This window comes from Zootoca vivipara, chromosome Z1 (genome assembly GCF_965207765.1).
Source record: "Zootoca vivipara chromosome Z1, rZooViv2.hap1.1, whole genome shotgun sequence".
In the NCBI taxonomy this organism is placed as follows: Eukaryota; Metazoa; Chordata; class Lepidosauria; order Squamata; family Lacertidae; genus Zootoca; species Zootoca vivipara.
The window spans coordinates 38,457,804-38,477,856 of record NC_142583.1 but is presented as its reverse complement, the minus strand read 5'-3'; the positions used below and the strand labels follow the sequence as shown (position 1 = coordinate 38,477,856).

General features: G+C 42.1%; 1 protein-coding gene across 2 annotated transcripts in view; it reads right to left on the bottom strand.

Moving 5' to 3' along the window:
• Positions 1-942: 942 nt before the first annotated feature.
• The window catches only part of SLC10A7 (solute carrier family 10 member 7), a 138,239-nt gene continuing 119,128 nt past the window's right edge, over positions 943-20,053 (bottom strand). Inside the window, exons 11-12 of one of the 2 annotated variants that reach the window (XM_035113913.3) lie at positions 7,101-7,246; positions 943-4,622 (exon numbers count right to left, since the gene is read on the bottom strand). In XM_035113913.3, the coding sequence (XP_034969804.2) occupies positions 4,578-4,622; positions 7,101-7,246 (191 nt within the window). In that variant the 3' untranslated portion in view covers positions 943-4,577. Of the gene's footprint in view, positions 4,623-4,829; positions 5,121-7,100; positions 7,247-20,053 lie in introns of those variants that run through there. The other variant, XM_088660288.1, reaches the window with a different exon arrangement.

Below are 20,053 nucleotides of genomic sequence, written 5' to 3'. Positions count from 1 at the left end.
TGCTTTGTTGCAGTTGCGACAAATGAAGGCGTCCAGTTGTGCTGCTGCCTACGCACCATGGCGCTTCTTCTCTCTGTGCTCCTCCCAGTGGTCATTCCTCCTCCGGTCATGGCTGTGGATACACAACCTCTCTGTCTCCAGGCACTGCGGTTGTCTGCAAGGGATTTCCACATGGCGGGGTTGATGCTGCCAGCCTTCATGTCACAGAGTTGGTCCGCCAATTGGCCTGGTGCTGGAAGTAGCTTCCTCCCCACGTTTACACATTTAGGACCTATGAGTACCAAACACCTGAACAGGGCTACATAAATTGAATTATTTTACTTGCATATCAAAGGCCAGTGACACATAATCTCTTACTTACCTTGTTTGGAATTTTGTGTTGTTGTAGTTTTAGGATGCCATCCAGCGGAGTGCTGTTACTTGCCTCCTGTGTTACAGAGGCCCAACTTACCTTAATAAGAAGTTGGGCATCAAGTGTCATCTGTCCTGTGCTGTGGAACACTCTTCCTGCAGAGATTTGGCAGGCAGCCTCTCTTCTGACTTTCAGGTGTCTCTTGAAGACATTTTTTTTTGCCGACAACCCTTTGCAGCTATTTGGTTTTTGTTAGCCAATCACTTGAATGATTAACCGTATTTCATTTATTTATTTTTTAAATGTTTTATAGTGTGCACTGTCTTGGTATTTTATGACACAGTAGTATAGAAATGCTTTTATAAATAAACACGAGTCAGAGGCAACAATAATGTATCCAACAATGCTCAACTCAAAGTACAGAATGGAAGAAATCAACAAGTAAGCCAAACCCTGCTGTGAGATCTGTACACTGCAAACACCCCAGCAAATCTGAATAAGAGGCCAGGCAACAAGTGGTCCATGCAGCTACATCTGCTGCTTGACTCTTTTCGGGGTCATCAGCATCCATTAAAAAAAAGAGAGAAACATTTTTATCAGTTACTTTTATTTTTAAAAAGTGTTCATATAGACTTTAAAAAAGAAACAAACCAAAAGCTTTACCCAGGCAGAAAAAAGGACCCAAGTTACAAAAAAATAAACTGCAGACCTATCCGTTTGCCTCTTTCCAAACTAACACCCAATGAGCTCCTCTTATAACTGAAGGCATGAAATGAACATCTTAACAGTCTTTAAACATAATGTAACATTTTGGATATGAATAATTAAGTTCTACTAAGTATGGACTTAAAGGATGTAATTCAGTTTTGCTTTATGTTCCTTTAAGAACAATCCACCCAACATTCACTTGTGTAAAATGAGGAAGAAACATAATACCATTTAGGCTGTTCAAAGCCATAAACAATTATAGCCAGAAGTGCCTTTCCCTGGAAGCCTTAAATACAGTGTAGTATCAATGAAATTGCCATGACAAATTTTCATAGTTAAAAGTCATGAACTGATGATACTGTAGTAATTTGAGGTAGATCTGTTGGATGAATAGCAGTGTAGCGACTGTTTAAGAGCAGACATGACTCAAATGATAAGACAGAAGAGTTAGTTGGCTGTGAGTTTAACAGTAGTGAGTGGAAGAAACAGCCAGGAATATTTCATCTGCAAGAGGCATCAAAATGAATCGGATTTGCGTAAGAGCAAAACTTGCTCTTGTGGTGCATCTCCTTCTCATTTCCATGGGGCTTGCTCACAAGAGAAAGCCACACGATATTCCATCCAGTTTTGGAACAGTCAGCCACAAAACTCATGGGTCTCATTTTCTTCTTCAGCTTATGGCCAAGATTGTGGACTTAAGATAACCTGTATTTTAGAGGCCCAAGAAAGGATTTGTCAAAAAACAAAAACATGTTATCTGTTCTTTTTCTGGCGTTTTGGCTCCCTGTATTTTTAGACAACTGAATCAAGATGTATACAAGGTGAATTTGTGATTTGTGTGTAAAAATACATATATCTGATCCACTTAACTGAGAATCCAGCTTGTGATGAGTTTGGGGACTACCTTTACAGTACCTCTTCTTAGAAACATATCTGATATGTTACCATTTTATAATTCTGACCCATATGCAAATAAACATGATTGAGGCTATCTAATTGGCAAAATGCAGTAGCTTCTATGCTTGATTTCACTGACCTTAATTCTTATTAATGGGCACTTAGATCTTTTGCACCTCTATCATTCAGAAGTGGTAACTTCATTTCAGGAAAGTGGCCTATCAATAAACACATTTTGACCTAAGCAGCAAAGAAGTCATTTTATACAGATTGATATACATTGTTGATAACATAATACAATTATCTGGGCAGGACTGTTAATTCCAAGATGAATAATGCATTATCAAGTCTTGGGGTATAGGGAGAGGAATGTATTTCAAACAGTTTGTGTGTGCAGTTAACAAGGTTCGCACAATATGGTAAGCCAAACTGCAGATTGTAGTTAATGAGGGGAAGAGCGTAACCATGAGTCCTGGTTCAGACAACACACAAAGCCAAACTTTGACTTAGGTAGGCACAGCAGTAACAAGGACTAAGGAGGATCAAAAAGTACCTGCGAACTCCTCTATGGGAGCCCACATGGTTGCATGTTCTTGCTAAGCCAGTTTGGCTCACATTGTTGCACAAGCCAGGTCAATAATATTGAAACTGAATGACATTCCCTAAGAACTTGCCCTTTCTTTCCACTGTAATGTACAGAGGTCAAAATCATCATTTTCATTCCCACAATTCCATATGCGGTTGAATGCACACATACATTCTTGCAGAAGCAGACATCTTCACATACTTCAGTGGAATGGGCTATGAACAGGGAAGACCCTGTGGACAGGGTTGCGGTGCAAGCTACCAGGTCCATAAGGATCTCCTGGATGGGGCCACATGATTACCAAACTCAAGAGGATGAAATGGCATTATCTGTCTCTCAGAACACTGCTTAGTCCAGGGGTTGTCAATCTGGTCCCTACCGCCCACTAACGGGCGTTTCAGGATTCTAGGTGGGCGGTAGGGGGTTCTACGGCACAAGCTGAATCCTCCTTCCATTGAGCACTGGTGGGCGGTAAGGAAATTTTTTCAAGAAAGATGCATTAGTGGGCGGTAGGTATAAAAAGGTTGACTACCCCTTAGCCCAGGCTTCCTCAACCTCAGCCCTCCAGATGTTTTTGGCCTACAACTCCCATGATCCCTAGCTAGCAGGACCAGTGGTCAGGGATGATGGGAATTGTAGTCTCAAAACATCTGGAGGGCCGAGGTTGAGGAAGCCTGCCTTAGCCTAAAGGCAATTGACATGAATAAGGTACACTGCTTACTAGCAATGCAATCCTATGTAAATTCCTATCAGGAATGGAAGTAAATTCCAATGAGGGAATTACTCCCCGGTAAGTGTATATCATTAACATACTGCACTTTATCTCTTTTATAAAGTGTAAAGAAAACTCAACATATTTAATCTTTAAAAAATACCCACATAAGCTACAGCAGCCAAATTGACCAGAAATACCGCCCCCTTTTTATACCAGTGCTTTCAAACATTTAAAGAGTACACAAATATATGTTTTCTGTGGAAAATATCTAATTACAGAATTAGGTTTTCATTTTCACTAGCTTGCGTGTGCTGCAAAGAACACCACTCTGCAAGCGACAGTAAAGCGAATATTAGCATCGGATATTCTTCTGTCGCTGTGGGGTATGGTGTACTGAATTTGGGGAAAGAGGGGGAATCTTTTAGCTCAGTTTGGGTTAACACCAGTAATACTAATGCTACTAATAAAAACCCTCCTAGCTGCACTTGTAGATCACAGATCTTCCCTTACAACCGTAAGCACCGGGCCTTCTCTTTGAAGATGCTCTCAATGCATTTAAGATATACAATGCCATAAAATCATAAAAATGGAATGCAGAGAATTGCCTTGAGAAACCATTAGCTTTGAAGGAATGTCTAGACAACGGTGTCAACAAATGCAAATAATTTATGCTTCTCCTTTTCTCTCCAATGGATGGCCCCATGCTGAGTGTACACAAACTTAGAAGAAAAAGGCATGTCATAATCATAGGAGCAGGGAGGGTTACGGAATCACACAGAAATTCAAGTTAATCTTGACGAGAACTTCAGAAATTGCTTTCCTGCTGTCAGCCAGAAGAGTGTTGGTTGCCCCTGGTTTGTTTTGGCCTGGGATTAGCAGATATGCACGTGAATGGTGAGCAGAATCTGCAGAGCACGGCTCTCGTTCTGACTTCATTCAGTTCAGTGGAGCTTATGTGAGAGTAAGAAACACTTGGTGGCTTGTGCCCACTTCCTCTGAGAAGGTGTGAGGATGGAAGCTCCAGTCTCTCATTGTCTGAACTATTCACTCAATAAGAAAAATCAAATAAAAAAATCAAATGACCCCAAACTTTAGTGCAACCTCTTACACCAAGCAGCCATGTGATTTTGGAATCAATGCTTTTGTCAAATATATTTTAAGGCACTTCAGTAGGTATTTTAAATATATATATATATATATATGTATCTATAAAAAATAAAATAAATGCCGAAGCAACATTCACATATGCCCATCTTCTGAATTGTCTCTGTGTATGTACAAAATAGTACATATATACATTCATTGGATCTCTTCCGCTGTTAAACTTTCACTGGCATCTTGGGCTGCTTTGTTAATTTCAGTGCCTGAAAGCAGTAAAACACAGCATCAGTTTGTTTGCATTGAAAGAAGAAGCAGCAAAGTTAAACAAGCAATGTACTTGAAATAAATTGGTGGTAGGTTTCCTACAGCAGGAGGGAGATGCTGGTGTCTCTGGCCAACTCTTCCCTAAGGGTCTTGTGCTGCTAAATTACAAGGGGTGTTCCCCCACTATCTTGCTAGTTTTCTTCTCCTCCACCTTATGCAAGAATTCTTTCTCCTGGGATTAGCAAGGATCAAAAAGACTTTAGCTTTTTTCTACAAGTCACCTCACGATGGGCTATAACATACCGTTTCTTCCTTTTCTCTCTCCCTCACACCTGGAGACATGACACTTTCTTATTTCTCTGACACTGACTGGCAGCATACCCTACTCCTCTCTCACTCCTGGCAATTCCTAAAGACAGGGAACTGGAATCACACATCTGATAAAATGAGGAGGATGAAGGTTGATCACTTTTAAGAAGCCATCTGTCGTAGATTTCCTGGGAGAAAAAAATCCTAGATTATCCTTTCCTGTTAAGAAAAGTTTAGAGTGGCACCATTGCATTTCCTAGAGGAGAAAGATGACAACACTGGGCACCCAAGGCAGGCCACAGGGTGGCACTGGGCAGAAAAAGTTCCTCCTTGAACACTTAGCAAAGAAGATCATAAGAACTTAAGAGCCTGCTGGAACGACATCTAGTCCAGCATTCTGTTCTCACAGTGGCCATCCAGATACCCGTGGAAAACCTGCAAGCAGGACCTGAGCACGAGAGCACTCTTCCTCCTTGCGGCTTCCAGCAGCTGGTATTCAAAAGCATTACTGCCTATGACCATGGAGTCATGAACACAGCCATCATGGCTAGTAGCCACTGAAGCCTTCTCCTCCATGAATCCTTTCCCAAAGTTGGGAGCCCTCACTGCCTCTTATTGGAGTGAATTCCATGGTTTAACTGTGTGTTGCATTGCTTTGCTGCCCCTTTCTTGAAGAAGTCTCTGGCACTGTCAAATGCCTTGCGATAAGACTCCTGTTGGCTTTATAGTAATGAGATCTGGTACCGTAGTAATTCTGACAGTATTGAAAGGTCTCATTAGCTCTCCATATTTGCTTGACCCAGTTTCAGGTCTAATTACAGTGTTTGTTGGTCTGTTTTCTTTTTTTAAAAAATCATATGAGAAATTGCACTCGTGTAAATTATGTGCACATATATGTAATGTGGGTGTTGCTGTCAGGTTCCTTTGATGTTAAAACTCATTTACTGTGCTGAAAAGTTCCCAACAGCTTGTGAACCATGATATGGGTATTTGTCTTATATTTAAACATCTTTAAAAAACAGCAAGATAGGTTATTGAGAAAGCATTACCAAAACAGATGGAACACAGACCACATTGCTCTCGTAAAAAGTGCACTATTTGTTTCTTAAATTTGAGAATTAGGGTTAATTGTATTCAATACATTACGAATGAAGACGCATATATTTGCAACATTGTTTGGGAAAATGAGATCTATGGTGTGTGGAGGCATCTACAGTACTACTTGCCAGAATAGAAACGCCCTCTTGTCGACAAACCTCTAAATATTTAAATTCTACTTCATGAAGAAATCACAGGTTGGTATCATAATTAAGGAAGGGTGTCATTGTAGAGCTGAGTACAATGACTGGATAACAGTTTTCCACCAGGAAAGAAATGCCAAAGTGAAGCCAAGGAGTTGATAGAAAATAAACATCAAGGTGAAGTTGACATGTTTACTTTCAAAGCAGGAGACCATTATCCAGGCACAACATCAAAATATATTGTAATTATTGCTACTGAACCAAGAATGAACTTCCCTGATTTACAAAAATAATAATATAGTCATGTAATTAGAATAATATTCTTGGAAAAATAACCTACAAGACCAGAAGAAGAACAGTGGTATGGCAAAATGACAAACGATCAAAATAAATCTGCCAAGCAACGTAGCCTGATTAATTAAAACTTAAAAAAGAAAGACCTGACTTTGGATGCATCTCGGAGGAAAAAGGCAAATGCCCTACTAGATTTGGGGGAAATAAAACCGCCCACAACAGGGCCTTTTAAGACTTTATTGGGCACACATGCATGGATGAAAGAAAGAGTCACAATTTCCTGTCTTTGGAATTTTTCTAGGCAGGGGAAGAGCAGATACTTTATTGTGCAGAGAACCTCACCAAAGCATTGTACAAGGACAAAATGTGGCATGGTGCTTCAGATGCAGTGAGTATCTCTGGGTATGCCTGCAGGTCCTATTTACTGATGTGCTTTTTCCGTGCAAAATGACTGCCAGGAGTCCACAAGAAGCACACATTCAGCCCAGCCTAATCTCCTTGCCTGCAGATTGGTATGATCATGGAGTGGCTCTGCCAGCACCTGAACAGCAATGGACACAACACTTCTCTAATCTTATCTCCCTCTCTCTAGATCTATTGTAATGAACTATGCTTCCGGCCACAATTTCTTACCTTTTGTCTAGAAATCATCCAAGACTTTATTGTTGGTACCAACACGCTACCAAGGAGAATCTGAGCCGGGTGATAGATAAGTAAAGGGACTGAGATTAAGGATAGGTGTTCATAGCCTTCAAATACTATCTTCAGCATTGGTATTCCTGTGGACGGAAAGACAGCTAAATTTAGGACTGCTTTGATTGATGTATTTTCTTTGTCAGGGATCACAGGAAAGCATTATACTTTTTGTAACATTTCACTAAGATTTCAAAAAAGAAAACAAACGAAAAAAGATAGTTCAGGAAGACGAAGACTGAAGACACAGATGTAGTAGGAGGCAGAAAAACTAATTCTGCAGTGAAGAAAAGCCCCTTTTCCTTTTGGCAAAAAGGAACGAGACAGAATGCTGGAGAGACTCCAAGAACAAATCTCCCCTCAATTCAAAAGCGGCATTCTCTCAGCCAGAGGCTGAATGCAAATTTGTAACCTGCTAGAGGCCAACTGTACAAAATATTGGGGGGTGACCTATATTCCTCCACCCTCTTGCTTTCCTTCATCTCAATGCCAAATTGCTTACCTTCTCCCCCCATTTATGATACCCCTCACTGTCTCTGAGCCTACTCTCTTTTCCACAAACAAATGTGTTCTCTTTGCAGTGAAAGGGGAACATTTGCACCTCGGAATGGAAAGGGAATCCTTACCGCTTTGCCCAGGACATTTCAGACAACTGGTGCATCAAAAGGAATGACTGATTGTTTACTTAGCAGTGTCTTGAACTGGGGTGCTTGGGTCTATAAGAGGCCTCCAGGTTGCATAGTATTGCTATAAAATATCCCCGGAATGTTAGAAAGCTTGTGTGTGTGTGTGTGTGTGTGTGTGTGTGTGTGTGTATTACAGTTACAGGAATGTTAGAAAGCTATAAACAAACAAGCAAACAAACAAACGTTACACAGTTACAACAGCACAATATCTACTCAAGAGGCAAGTCCCATAGAGTCGAATAGGGCTTACTCCTGGGTATGTGGGTAAAGGATTGCAGCCCCAAACCCTTTTGGAAATCAAGCCCAGTGTAGTGCCATTAAATCCTACAAAGTTTTGAATGAAGAAAAGAAGCTACACGGGAATGTACATGCTTGTTTGATTTTGGTCTTTTGTCCAAGAAGGGATGTTGGATTCTTTGAACGACGTTACAAATATGGAAACAAAGCCTATTGTAAATCCCAGGCCGCTCTTGGATATTTCAGTCCACAGCGTTTGTTAATGTAACTATGGAACAGGAGCAGTGATTCAAACGACAGTGACAGGAGCAGGTGCCACTATAACAAAAATAGAAAAGCACTGCTGAGGAATTTAAATCTTTAAGATGGGTAGCAAGGAACAAAAGGTGCTATGCATAAAAGGATTTGGTTATCTTTATTTTCATCTGTCCACTCCAGTTTCTTTCATCACTTATAGTACATAAATTCTGATGTAATGGAATACGATAGGAACACCAACATTAGATTTCTTTAGTATAAAGTTGTGCAGCATCTCGGCACACACAAATATATATATTTAAAAACATAGCAAATCCAGCTACTTTTCTAAAATGTTCAAAAAGTTAAGAATAGCTTTTTAAAAAGTGAATTTCAGAAAAATGGTTCACATTGTTACATTAGTCTTCCCATAGATGCACTAGTTCCTGTGTTTGATGGCTGCTTTCAGTGTGTTGTTTTTTTAAAAGAGGAAACATTTGAAATTATTATTCAAACCCGATTTGTAAGGAACGGAAAACAAGTGTTAACAATTTTGCTCCTGCTGTTCATGGACCCGAAGGAAACAAATGAGAACCAAAATTCAGGATCGTGCCTGGAACTTTGCTACCACCCTCCCATCCCTCGACGCATCCTGCCAATTTCTGCAAGTGAAATCAGGAGGGGGATGAAATCAGGACTCTTTCCACACTAGGGCATTGAAACTCTTATCCATTTCCTTGGAAGTTCTATTATGTTCAGTGGTTTTACTCCCAGGTCAGGGGCATTGCTAGGGAGTGAGCCAGGGGCCTTTGTGCCTTCTTCCATCATTGGAAGACTCCCGATTATTTACTGTGCAAGGCATGTCTGGAATATCACTTTGTCAGATTGCTTGAAGTGATACAGAAGGTGGACCAATCAATCCAGAACCCTGCTGGGCACTTGCTGGAAAAATGGAGGAGAGCTCTTCCACTCCTTTCCCGTGATTGTTCTTAACTACAGTACTTCCCTCCTACTGAAAACACTGGGAGGGAAATCAAAGAGTCTCCAGGGTGGACTGAACTCACCACCTTGTAAGGGGACTGAGGTGTTGGGTCCTTTGGATAGAGCCATTTCTCAGGTTCAAAGCAGCATGTATCCAAATCTCCCATGATTTGGTCCTACCAACAGTGGAAATCTGATATTGATAGGGAAAGGGCTGTGGAAGTTTCTGTGACAATAAGGAGGAGACCTCCAAATACAGGTCTCACTCTCCAAGGATGGGACTTTCTATGTCCATAGTAAATAAGATATGGCTTTCTACTCTTACATTATCATAAGGGATATCCTGCCTTTCCCTATTTTGCTTCTTTAGCCCCACTCCCTCTTCCTGAGGTAATATTTTAATTACCATAACAAGACACTGTTCCATCTCCTACAGTCTGAGTACAGTGGTGCCTTGCAAGACGAATTTAATTTGTTCCGCGAGTCAATTCATTTTGCGAAAAATTCGTCTTGCGAATCGCGGTTTCCCATAGGAATGCATTGAAAAAAAATTCTGCCCATAATTAATTAAATTTCATTGCATTCCTATGGGAAACCGCGATTCGCAAGACGATTTTTTTGTAAAACGAATTAGTGTTGCGAGTCACGTTCAGATCGCAAGACTCATTCGTCTTGCGAAAAATTAGTCTTGCAGGGCATTCATCTTGCGAGGTACCACTGTACTTAAGTACTGAGACACAGTACACAAAGTATTTAAGAACAGCCCTGGTAAGTCTTTAGTCCCCTATAAAGGTAAAGGGACCCTGACCGTTAGGTCCAATCGCAGACGATTCTGGGGTTGTGGTGCTCATTTCGCTCTATAGGCAGAGGAGCTGGCTGTCCACAGAAAGCTTCTGGGTCATGTGGCCAGCATGACTAAGCCACTTCTGGAGAACCAGAGCAGCACACGGAAACGCCGTTTTCCTTCCCGCCAGAGCGATACCTATTCATCTACTTGTACTTGACGTGCTTTTGAACTGCTAGGTTGGCAGGAGCTGGGACTGAGCAACCGGCGCTTACCCCGTTGCGGGGATTCGAACTGCTGACCTTCTGATCAGCAAGCCCTAGGCTCTGTGGTTTAGACCACAGCGCCACCCACGTCCTTTAATCCCCTGTAGCTGTATGAAAAAGCAAATTTCCTATATATGTAGCATCCTAATTCTACTCCAATATCACAGGCTAACCCCAAAGCAAGCAAGGCTACTCTTCAAACTAGTCAACTGAAGCAGGATGAGGGTCTACCCCTGTGGTGGTACCATGTAACCTCATACTTTCCTTAGTCTCTTGCCTCTTAATGATTGTGACTCTTTTACATTTAAACAACCCCCTCCCTGAAATACAGCATTTGTACTTCATATTTTCAGTCACTATACACACATACACAGTATTTTTAAAAACTTGCAGGATAGGAAAGTATTTTCACATAAATTTAAATATGACTCTCTTTCTATCCCGCTATCACTGCAACCACAGAAATGAAGCAAATAAATTTTAATGCTCTTCGAGTTCAGTATTGGACCAATTCGATCAGATACTCCCTGCCGATGTAGACAGATTCCTCCGGGCTGGAAGGCCCACCACTTGCTCCCTGGACCCGTGCCCGTCTTGGCTGATTAGAGCGTGTCCAGATGAGGTACGGGCCCCCCTGGGTGAGATCATCAACTTGTCCCTGGGCACAGGGACTTTCCCAGAGGAGTTGAAGGAGGCAGTGGTGCGTCCACTCTTAAAGAAAACATCTCTAGATCCTTTAGATCTATCCAATTATCGCCCGGTTTCGAATCTTCCGTACCTGGGTAAGATAATTGAGAGAGTGGTTGCCGAACAGCTTGGTAGGTTTCTGGATGAAACATAAGCTCTAGATCCATTTCAGTCCGGCTTTCGCCCTGGTCATGGGACCGAGACAGCTCTGGTAGCCTTAACAGATGATCTCCGTAGACAGCTGGACCGAGGTGGGTCGGGACTGCTGATTCTTTTAGACCTGTCAGCAGCCTTCGATATGGTCGATCATGACCTTTTAGACCACCGCCTTGCCGACGTGGGGATTCAGGGCACAGTCCAACAATGGCTGCGTTCCTTCATCTCAGGTCGGGGACAGAGAGTGGCGCTAGGGAGGGAGTTGTCGCCGCGGCACCCCTTGGTGTGTGGAGTCCCGCAAGGCGCAATCCTTTCCCCAATGCTTTTTAATATCTTTATGCGCCCCCTTGCCCAGATTGTCCGGAGTTTTGGGCTGGGTTGTCATCAATATGCTGATGACACCCAGATCTATCTGTTGATGGACGGCTGCCCTGCCTCGGCCCCGGACACACTCACCAGGTGCTTGGAAGCTGTGGCTGGATGGCTACGTGGGAGCCGACTGAAGTTAAATCCTTCGAAGACAGAGGTCCTCTGGCTAGGTCGGGGCGACATGGGGTTGGGGGGCCAACTCCCATCTTTTGCAGGGGCTCAATTGGTACCAGCGCCTTCTGTCAAGAGTTTGGGTGTAACCTTTGACGCCTCCCTTTCCATGGAGGCGCAGGTTGCATCCACAGCAAAGGTGGCATTTTTCCATCTCCGCCGCATCAAGCAGCTGGTCCCTTACCTCTCTCGCCCCGATCTGGCCACAGTGATCCATGCGACGATCACCTCCAGGCTTGACTATTGTAACTCGCTCTATGCAGGGTTGCCCTTAAAGCTGACCCAGAAACTCCAGCGGGTGCAGAATGCCGCGGCGAGGCTCCTTACAGGGTCCCGGCCGTGGGATCACATTCATCCAGTGCTTTACCAGCTGCACTGGCTCCCGGTGGAGTACAGGATCAGGTTTAAGGTGCTGGTTTTGACCTTTAAAGCCCTATGCGACTTGGGACCCTCGTACCTACGGGACCGCCTCTCCTGGTATGCCCCGCGGAGGACCTTAAGGTCCACAAACAATAATATTCTGGAGATCCCGAGTCATAAGATGGCTAGATTGGCCTCTACTAGAGCCAGGGCCTTTTCAGTACTGGCCCCAACCTGGTGGAACGCTCTTTCCCAGGAGACCAGGGCCCTGCGGGATTTGTCATCTTTCCGCAGGGCCTGCAAGACAGAGCTGTTCCGCCTGGCCTTTGAGTTAGACTCAGCCTGACCCCTGTGTTTTTCTCCCTCATGGCTTGGATTTATGGCCTACTTGAAATGAGGCTGCACTTTAAATTTTAATACTGTATTTTAATCTGTATTTTAACTAATTTTTTTTTTTTTATGTTTTACTGTGGTTCTGTTGGTGTCAGCCACTTATGGCCTACTTGAAATGAGGCTGCACTTTAAATTTTAATACTGTATTTTAATCTGTATTTTAATTAATTGTTTTTATGTTTTGTTGTGGTTCTGTTGGTGTCAGCCGCCCTGAGCCCGGTTTTTTGACTGGGGAGGGCGGGGTATAAATAAAAATTTATTATTATTATTATTAAGGTACTGATTCTGTGTCACTATGGTTGACAGGATCCATGCAAGCTTCAGGAGATGGCATTTGACTTTATGGAAGTGAGCACTCTGCACGCATTTACAATTTTACAGAGACTTTAAGCTGTCATGCTGAAAAATGTTTATAAAACATTAATCAAAAATGCCTTTTTAATACAATGCATTGTCTGAAAGATGTTAGCAGGCACATATTGTAAATGGATTCTTTTTTCTGACTAAAGTAATTTCTACCAAAAGCATTTCCCCCTCTGCTGTACAAGTACACAGCGAGGATAGATAAAGAGCACTTTCTCAGCACATTACTACCTGATCCAAACACTTGGGAAATCACTAATGTACAGCACGCCATATTTCCATGTCACACATGACACATTTGTCTAAAATTACCCAACAGAGTTTGACATTGCAGCCTATTCCTTCGCTGAGCTTTCAACTGACATCTGCCAAGCAAGAACTTCAAGTAAGAGCTTTCCCCCCCCTTTAACAAAGAACCAAGAGTTTTCTTTTATCCTATACCCAGGATGGAAAGGATAAAAAAGTAAGAGCGGGAGCTCAGGTCTCCCGCCCCCCATTTTAATATGTTTATTTTATGCTCCTTGAATCTCTGTGCTTTCCTCAGAGTAGCATTTGTCACTTGCTGCTTGGCACTGCTATGATTTGACAAAGAGAAGTTCTCTTTGTTATCACCGAAATACTGGTTATCCTTCATACAAGTCACACATCCCCCCAAATTTGCTAGATGTTGCTCTTTCTTACTCCAGCATTTAGATTTCTTTTCCCTATGCAGATCCAAACCAACAATTCATTTTAGAAGTCTCTCACACGTCCAATCATTTATGTACACATGTAAGTACACAGAGATATTTTACTTCTAGATTGGGCATTACAGAAAAAGATAAGGTGTGTTCCTGTAACACGGATGTACTGAGGGAGGAAAACCTTCCTGCTGTACAATAGCCTGTGACCCTCCACCCCACTTAGAAATAATATTGCTGGGGGCACAGAAAAAGAAAAACAACCTATTGAAGAGTGTTTCCCCCCCCTTTCCTGCACAATCTAGGCTTCATAGCAGTAAAAAGTGTCAGTTGTTTATACAGACTTGCACATGATTGTAGTGAACCACAAGCCTTTAAGAAAACTGGAACTCCAGTTGGCTGCACTAACCAATTTGTTTCACACGCACTTAACACTGGGATCAAATTGAGGAGGAATGAAAAGGAAGAAGTTCAATGCAGTGTCTTCTAAAAAAACACAAGTCTTTTGCATTCCCTTTCCCTGAAGGGGTAGCCAATGAGATGCTCTCCAGATGTTGCTGGACAACAAGCCTCATCATTCCTGACCACTGGTCATGCTGGCCAATGGGAGTTCTGATCCAAAGTATCTGGCAGGCACCAGATCGGGGAAGGCTAGTCTAAGTGCTATAGAGTGGATCCCACAATGATGGCCACAATAACTACAATGGTTGAGGATAAACAGCCATGCTGCTCTTTCTGGGCCATGCTACAGCTTAGTTATGTTACAGACTGAAGTGTGAAACACCCTCAGACGAAATAATTTGTCTATGTGATTGGCATTTGAGTCTACTTTGCCTTATGATTCATCCCAGGCGACTAGGCGAAGTTGAACTGTGGGAATGTGCATTTACAGAGGCAGTATTAACAATCTCTCTATAATCTGGGGTGTCTCAAAAAGCAACGCAACGAAGTCCCCTAAGTGTATTTCCATCAATACTAGCCACTAGTGTACATTTATGGGTGACTGCATCAAAACCCATCAATATATCAGTAAGTATTAATGAGAGAATTTGTTGATGGCTGGAAGGTAGCCATCCATCAATGCAGCATAAACTGCCTTATGAGATGATGTTTCATTTAAGTGTTTGTGAGAAATCAGAGTCAACTAGGATTATTTTGGGCCACAAACATCTTGATGGATCTATGCAAAAGCAGGAGTTTTGCTTTTCGTAAGCTGTAATATAAATATTTCCTCAATACATTTAATTTCAAAAATCAATACAGAAAGACACCAACACAAAAACCACCTCTGGAATAATATGGGGGGGGGAAGCATGAAACACTTCCATTAAGGCTAAAAAAATACCCCCACCCTAATATTTAATGACAGAATGTAATGGCAATTCTGAAACTCTTTCTTTGGAACTACACATTAGGAGAAAGAAGTATAAGAAAACAGGATCAGGCTCCCATGTCCTGATGTGATGTCATCACATTGATTTTTTTGCTTTAGCCACTTGTGACTGATGCAGAGTGAGACTGGGGAAAACGTGCAACATGACAAGGAAACAAACAAGTTTCCTTAAACGTAGAGTGGACAGGGAAAAGATAACATGGGGAAATACTATTCTTGGAAGAAATTCAAGTTTCACCAAAGGTTTGTTTCTGTCCTGAGATAGAACTCTTGTAAAAGACAGAAGCTGAGTATATTGTGAAGAACATGAAGCTTGGGATTCAGAGCAGGGGTGGGTTTTTTTTGTTTTTGTTTACCAGAGAGCACAATTCACCTTTGGCCAGCCCTCTAGGGGCTGAATGCCAGTAGCAGAAGTGGCTAAAAGTGAGTGTCACCCACACTCACTCTTGTGTGCACTCACAAGTACCCCGTACACATGCAGAACAGATCCAAGTGCAAGACAGAGGACTCACATATAGAGTTACACAGCTCTCTGCCTCAGTTGTCTGAGCAGATCATCAGAGGAAAAGGGTTTTCACCCCTTCCTGCCCATCAAATGTTAAATTGATGAGAATGGAGGAGGGGTTTTAAACTGTCATCAAGGCATTAGGGGTGGACTAAGTTGATTAAAGCAGAGCTGTGTTTACTATTAAGTTTGTTTTCTTTTTGTCACCACCATTAAAATCAGTGGGATATTGTGACGGCCAGAAAAAATTGCAGGGGGCAGTGGCGGTGAGGAGGCCGGTGATTATACACATACACACACACATTTCTAAAGATTTTTTTTCTACAGGTTAAAAGACAATCACATTTTCCTTCCCCATGGCTTTTCGTATGAGGGAAAATTTCCTTGTTAAGTTTATTTTGTTTTCTTTTTCTGTTAGGGAAGAAATGCTTTTTTGAAAATGAAAGAGTGAAAGAAATAGCTTTTCTTTTTATTTTGCTGATCTTCCTTCTCAAAGTTTTTGCATGAGAAACTTGATAGTATCTTGTGCATAAAAAGAAGTGATGATTCTGAATCCCAGATTAACTGCAAGGCCTTCATAACACTTGGGGAAAACAAGGGAAAGATGTACATTGTCCTAAGCGTGTTTCTCACTAACAATAGGTTCAGGTCACTGATTCACAATTTTCACATTGCCACAAGAAGGATGCTCAATGTAAAAGGGGAAAAAGCAGTAGAAACAGGAAAGGTTTAGCTCTTCATAGTGCTGTTTTCTTTTAAAGTAAATGAAAATATGAAAAGGATACAAGTGTTCGATGTATTTCTTGTTTTTTTCCAGTGGGTTTGCACAGCTTGGAAATGATGTTTAATGGATGGTCTGAGCACTCTCTCCAGATGCTAACGATGAAACATTTAATGCCAACATCTGAAGATGCCAGCCTCAGATTCAAAAACACCTACACCTGTCTGACTGTGTTGTAGTAGCAATTAGTTAACAGAGAATTAAAAAATGAATTAAGTCACGACGAGATTGATTTTAAAAGTTGTGTGGGCCATAAAATGGGACAACAGTACATGTGCTATGAGTGGTAGCTTATCGTGGTTTAGTACCACTCAGATGGTGACTGCCTTAGTTAATATTAAGTGACTGCGCACACAGGCAGTGCCCTCATTTCTTACACAAGCACAGCCCTGGCTTCATTGCTAACAACCAAACTTTCCAGCTGTTTGAACCATTATGTTAGCGACTGAATAACTCAGTTGTTATATATAGAATAAGACATGAATTCAAATACTATATGGTTAAATGGCAGTACACAGAAAACGTACATCTTAGAAACAGAGAACTAAAACACTATCGGTTTCCTTCTCATGAGATACAACTCTCACTCCCCAACAAAACTTCTATGGGATTGAGTTATACACCCTTAAAATATGTGTATTTCAGTACTTTTACACAATTTGAAGTAGCACAAGAAATTAATAATAATAATATATTATTTATACTCCGCCCATCTGGCTGGGTTCCCCCAGCCACTCTAGGCGGCTTCCAACAAAATATTAAAATACAGTAGTCCATCAAACATTAAAAGCTTCCCTAAACAGGGCTGCCTTCAGATGACTTCTAAAAGTCTGGTACTTGTTTTTCTCTTTGACATCTGGGGGGAGGGCATTCCACAGGGCGAGTGCCACTACCGAGAAGGCCCTCTGCCTGGTTCCCTGTAATTTACCTTCTCGCAGTGAGTGAACTGCCAGAAAGCCCTCAGTGCTGGACCTCAGTGTCCTGGTAGAACGATGAGGGTGAAGATGCTCCTTCAGGTATACTGGACTGAGGCAGTTTAGGGCTTTAAAGGTCAGCACCAACACTTTGAATTGTGCTCAGAAACGTACTGGGAGCCAATGTAGGTCTTTCAAGACCAGTGTTATGTGGTCTTGGCGGCCACTCCCAATCACCAGTCTAGCTGCCACATTCTGCATTAGTCGTAGTTTCCGGGTCACCGGAAAAAAATGACATGAAAGGCAAACTTTTACATCAGTTATGCAGAAAATAAAAATTCATCCCAACTGCTTATCAATTGATTATACATCTTATGTTACAAATATCATACATGTTCCAAATGGGTTTTACATTGTTATTTAATTTGAATGCTTAGAATCCTTCCTGTTGGCAACACAATATAGATAAAAATCAGAATGTATCAGGCATTTTCTTTTTTTATGAGTTTTTAGTCCATATGTGAGACTTTAGGAAAAGATGCATTCACATCCATGTCACTGGACAACAAACAAGCTCAAAAAAGAATAAAAGAATGTTGATAAATCAATCAGCCTTAGTTGTTGTTGTAGTTGTTTTTTTTGGGGGGGGGGATCCTTACTCCAGTTGCAATCCAGAACAGAAGTCATTTGCTGTGGTATAGCTCTGCAGTCATCCTATATACATCACTGGAATTTCAGAGTTGTTGGCATCCATCTGTCTTGGGAGACAATGGAGGAGTGCACCTTTGGAAGTGAAGTCAATCTGTTGAGAGAATTACAGTGCCTGCTGTGGCTGTAGAGACTGATATCGGAGACACGTTTTGTTGCAGCTGAGGCAGATGAAGGCATCTGGTTGTGCTGCTGCAGATGCACCATGGCGTTTCTTCTCTCTGTGCTCCTCCCAGCAATCATTCCTCCTCTGGTCACTGCTGTGGATACACAACTTGACTGTTTGTCTCCAGGCACTGCAGTTGTCTGCAAGGGATTCCCACATGGCAGGGTTGATGTTGCCAGCCTTCATGTCTTGTTTGCAGACATCTTTGTAACACAGAGTTGGTCTGCAAATGGACCTAGTGCCTGAAGCCATTTCCCCGTAGAGAACATCCTTGGGGAACCTTTCATCTTGTGTTCTGTGGACATGACCAAGCCAATGTAGATGACGCTGAGACAGGTGTACAAACATGTGGGAATGTGGGCTTGCGAGAGCATATCTTTGTTTGAGTCTCTGTCCTGCCATGCCATGCCCCAAATCTTCCTGATGCAGCACATGTGAAAGGCATTGCTTCTGGCGGTTTTAAGTTGCCCATGATTCACTTCCTTAAAGTGGTGTACTCAACACACAAGCCTGGTCTGCCTTGCCAGTACATTTGCCCAGCTCAGTGTCAATGGAGAAGTTGCTGGTTATAGTAGAACCCAGGTAGCCAAAATTCTCTACCACCTCAAGCGTGTGGTCACCAATGCTGATGGCTGGAGTGCTGACAACATCCAAAGCCAGGATGTTGGTCCTCATCAGGCTTATGGTAAGGCTGAACTCCCTGCAGGCTTGGGCAAAATGGTTGATGAGACTCTGTAAAGTTTCCTCAGAGTACACTGCCAAGTATTGGTGAAGGTGCTCTTTCAAGAACTTGGGTTCCAAGTACTTGAACAGAAACAACACTCAGAATTGGTGAAAAAGGAAAGTGGTGTCCGTTGAAAAGAAGCCCGGGGGGGGGGGTGTTTAGGTCCACCTGCAGTGCAGTGGGATGGCTTCCCAACTGATTTGCCTGCACTTTGAGTACTACACAGATATGATGCTTTCAAACATCTTCAACACTTTAAAGCCTGTGTGTAGGAGACATCTGTAGCCTACACCAGTTTGGGATAAAGGAATGTTGAATCATTTTTAGAGTAGATAAATTAACTTTAACTGCACTTTGGGTGAGAGAGACAGTAATATGGTCTCCTGTGTCATTATCGTTTTACATCTGGATATGAAGATTTTAAAGAAGAGAGATATATTTATAAAGAGGCACGAACTTGCTGCTGTCATTGAAAAGCTGCAATCTGGTTTTTAGTGTCTGATCCAATTAAATGTATATCTGGGAAGACACACAACCAAATAAATAATTGGAGAGGTGCAACTCTGAAATGACAATTGTTATTCATTGATCCCCCTTTTGCAAGTTGAGATTGAGAGATGTAAACTTCAAGTGAATGTGATCTCCTGGGTGAGATTCTTCAGTTCAAACACAGTAAACAACTGTTGTTCTCTGATGCACATTTTAGTATTGCTGCAGGCAAGCTTTCTAAATATTAATTCAAAATCTACTACAAGCAGACTGCAGAGATGAATTGAGAACATCAGGGAGGCACTCTGGTGATGGCGTTCCTGCCCACGTCAAAGGTTTAATCCAGAGAGCCTACATTCCAGGTCAAATAAAAAAAACAGATTCCCCCAATTAGGAGGTATCATCCCATATGTTCATAGGGGCTGGGCAATTAATTAATATGTCCAATATCACACACAGTTTACTCACATACAGTCTCTCATATAACCATTTCTATTTACTCTTAAATTTCCCCTCAGTTCATTCACTGCTTATAGCTGTATACTGTTGTAGCACCTATAACAGTGATTAATCCAGCAAGCTAAGAAATATTAGTTTGAGAAGACAATAAGGTTGCTACTCCTGGAGTAAAGCTGTAACCCACTTATCCTTTGGATGACTGCAAGGGATCAGGGGGGCATCCCAACCCACTGCTTCAGTGATACCCCTAAAACTACTGCCCAAAGCAACAGCTTGGATTGATCGTGCACTCAGACCAGCCTGCATCTAGCTGGAATGCATCTAACCGGAATGACGAGCTAACTTTCCTTCCCTCTTTGCACTAGGCAAGGAGCAAGTAAAGTG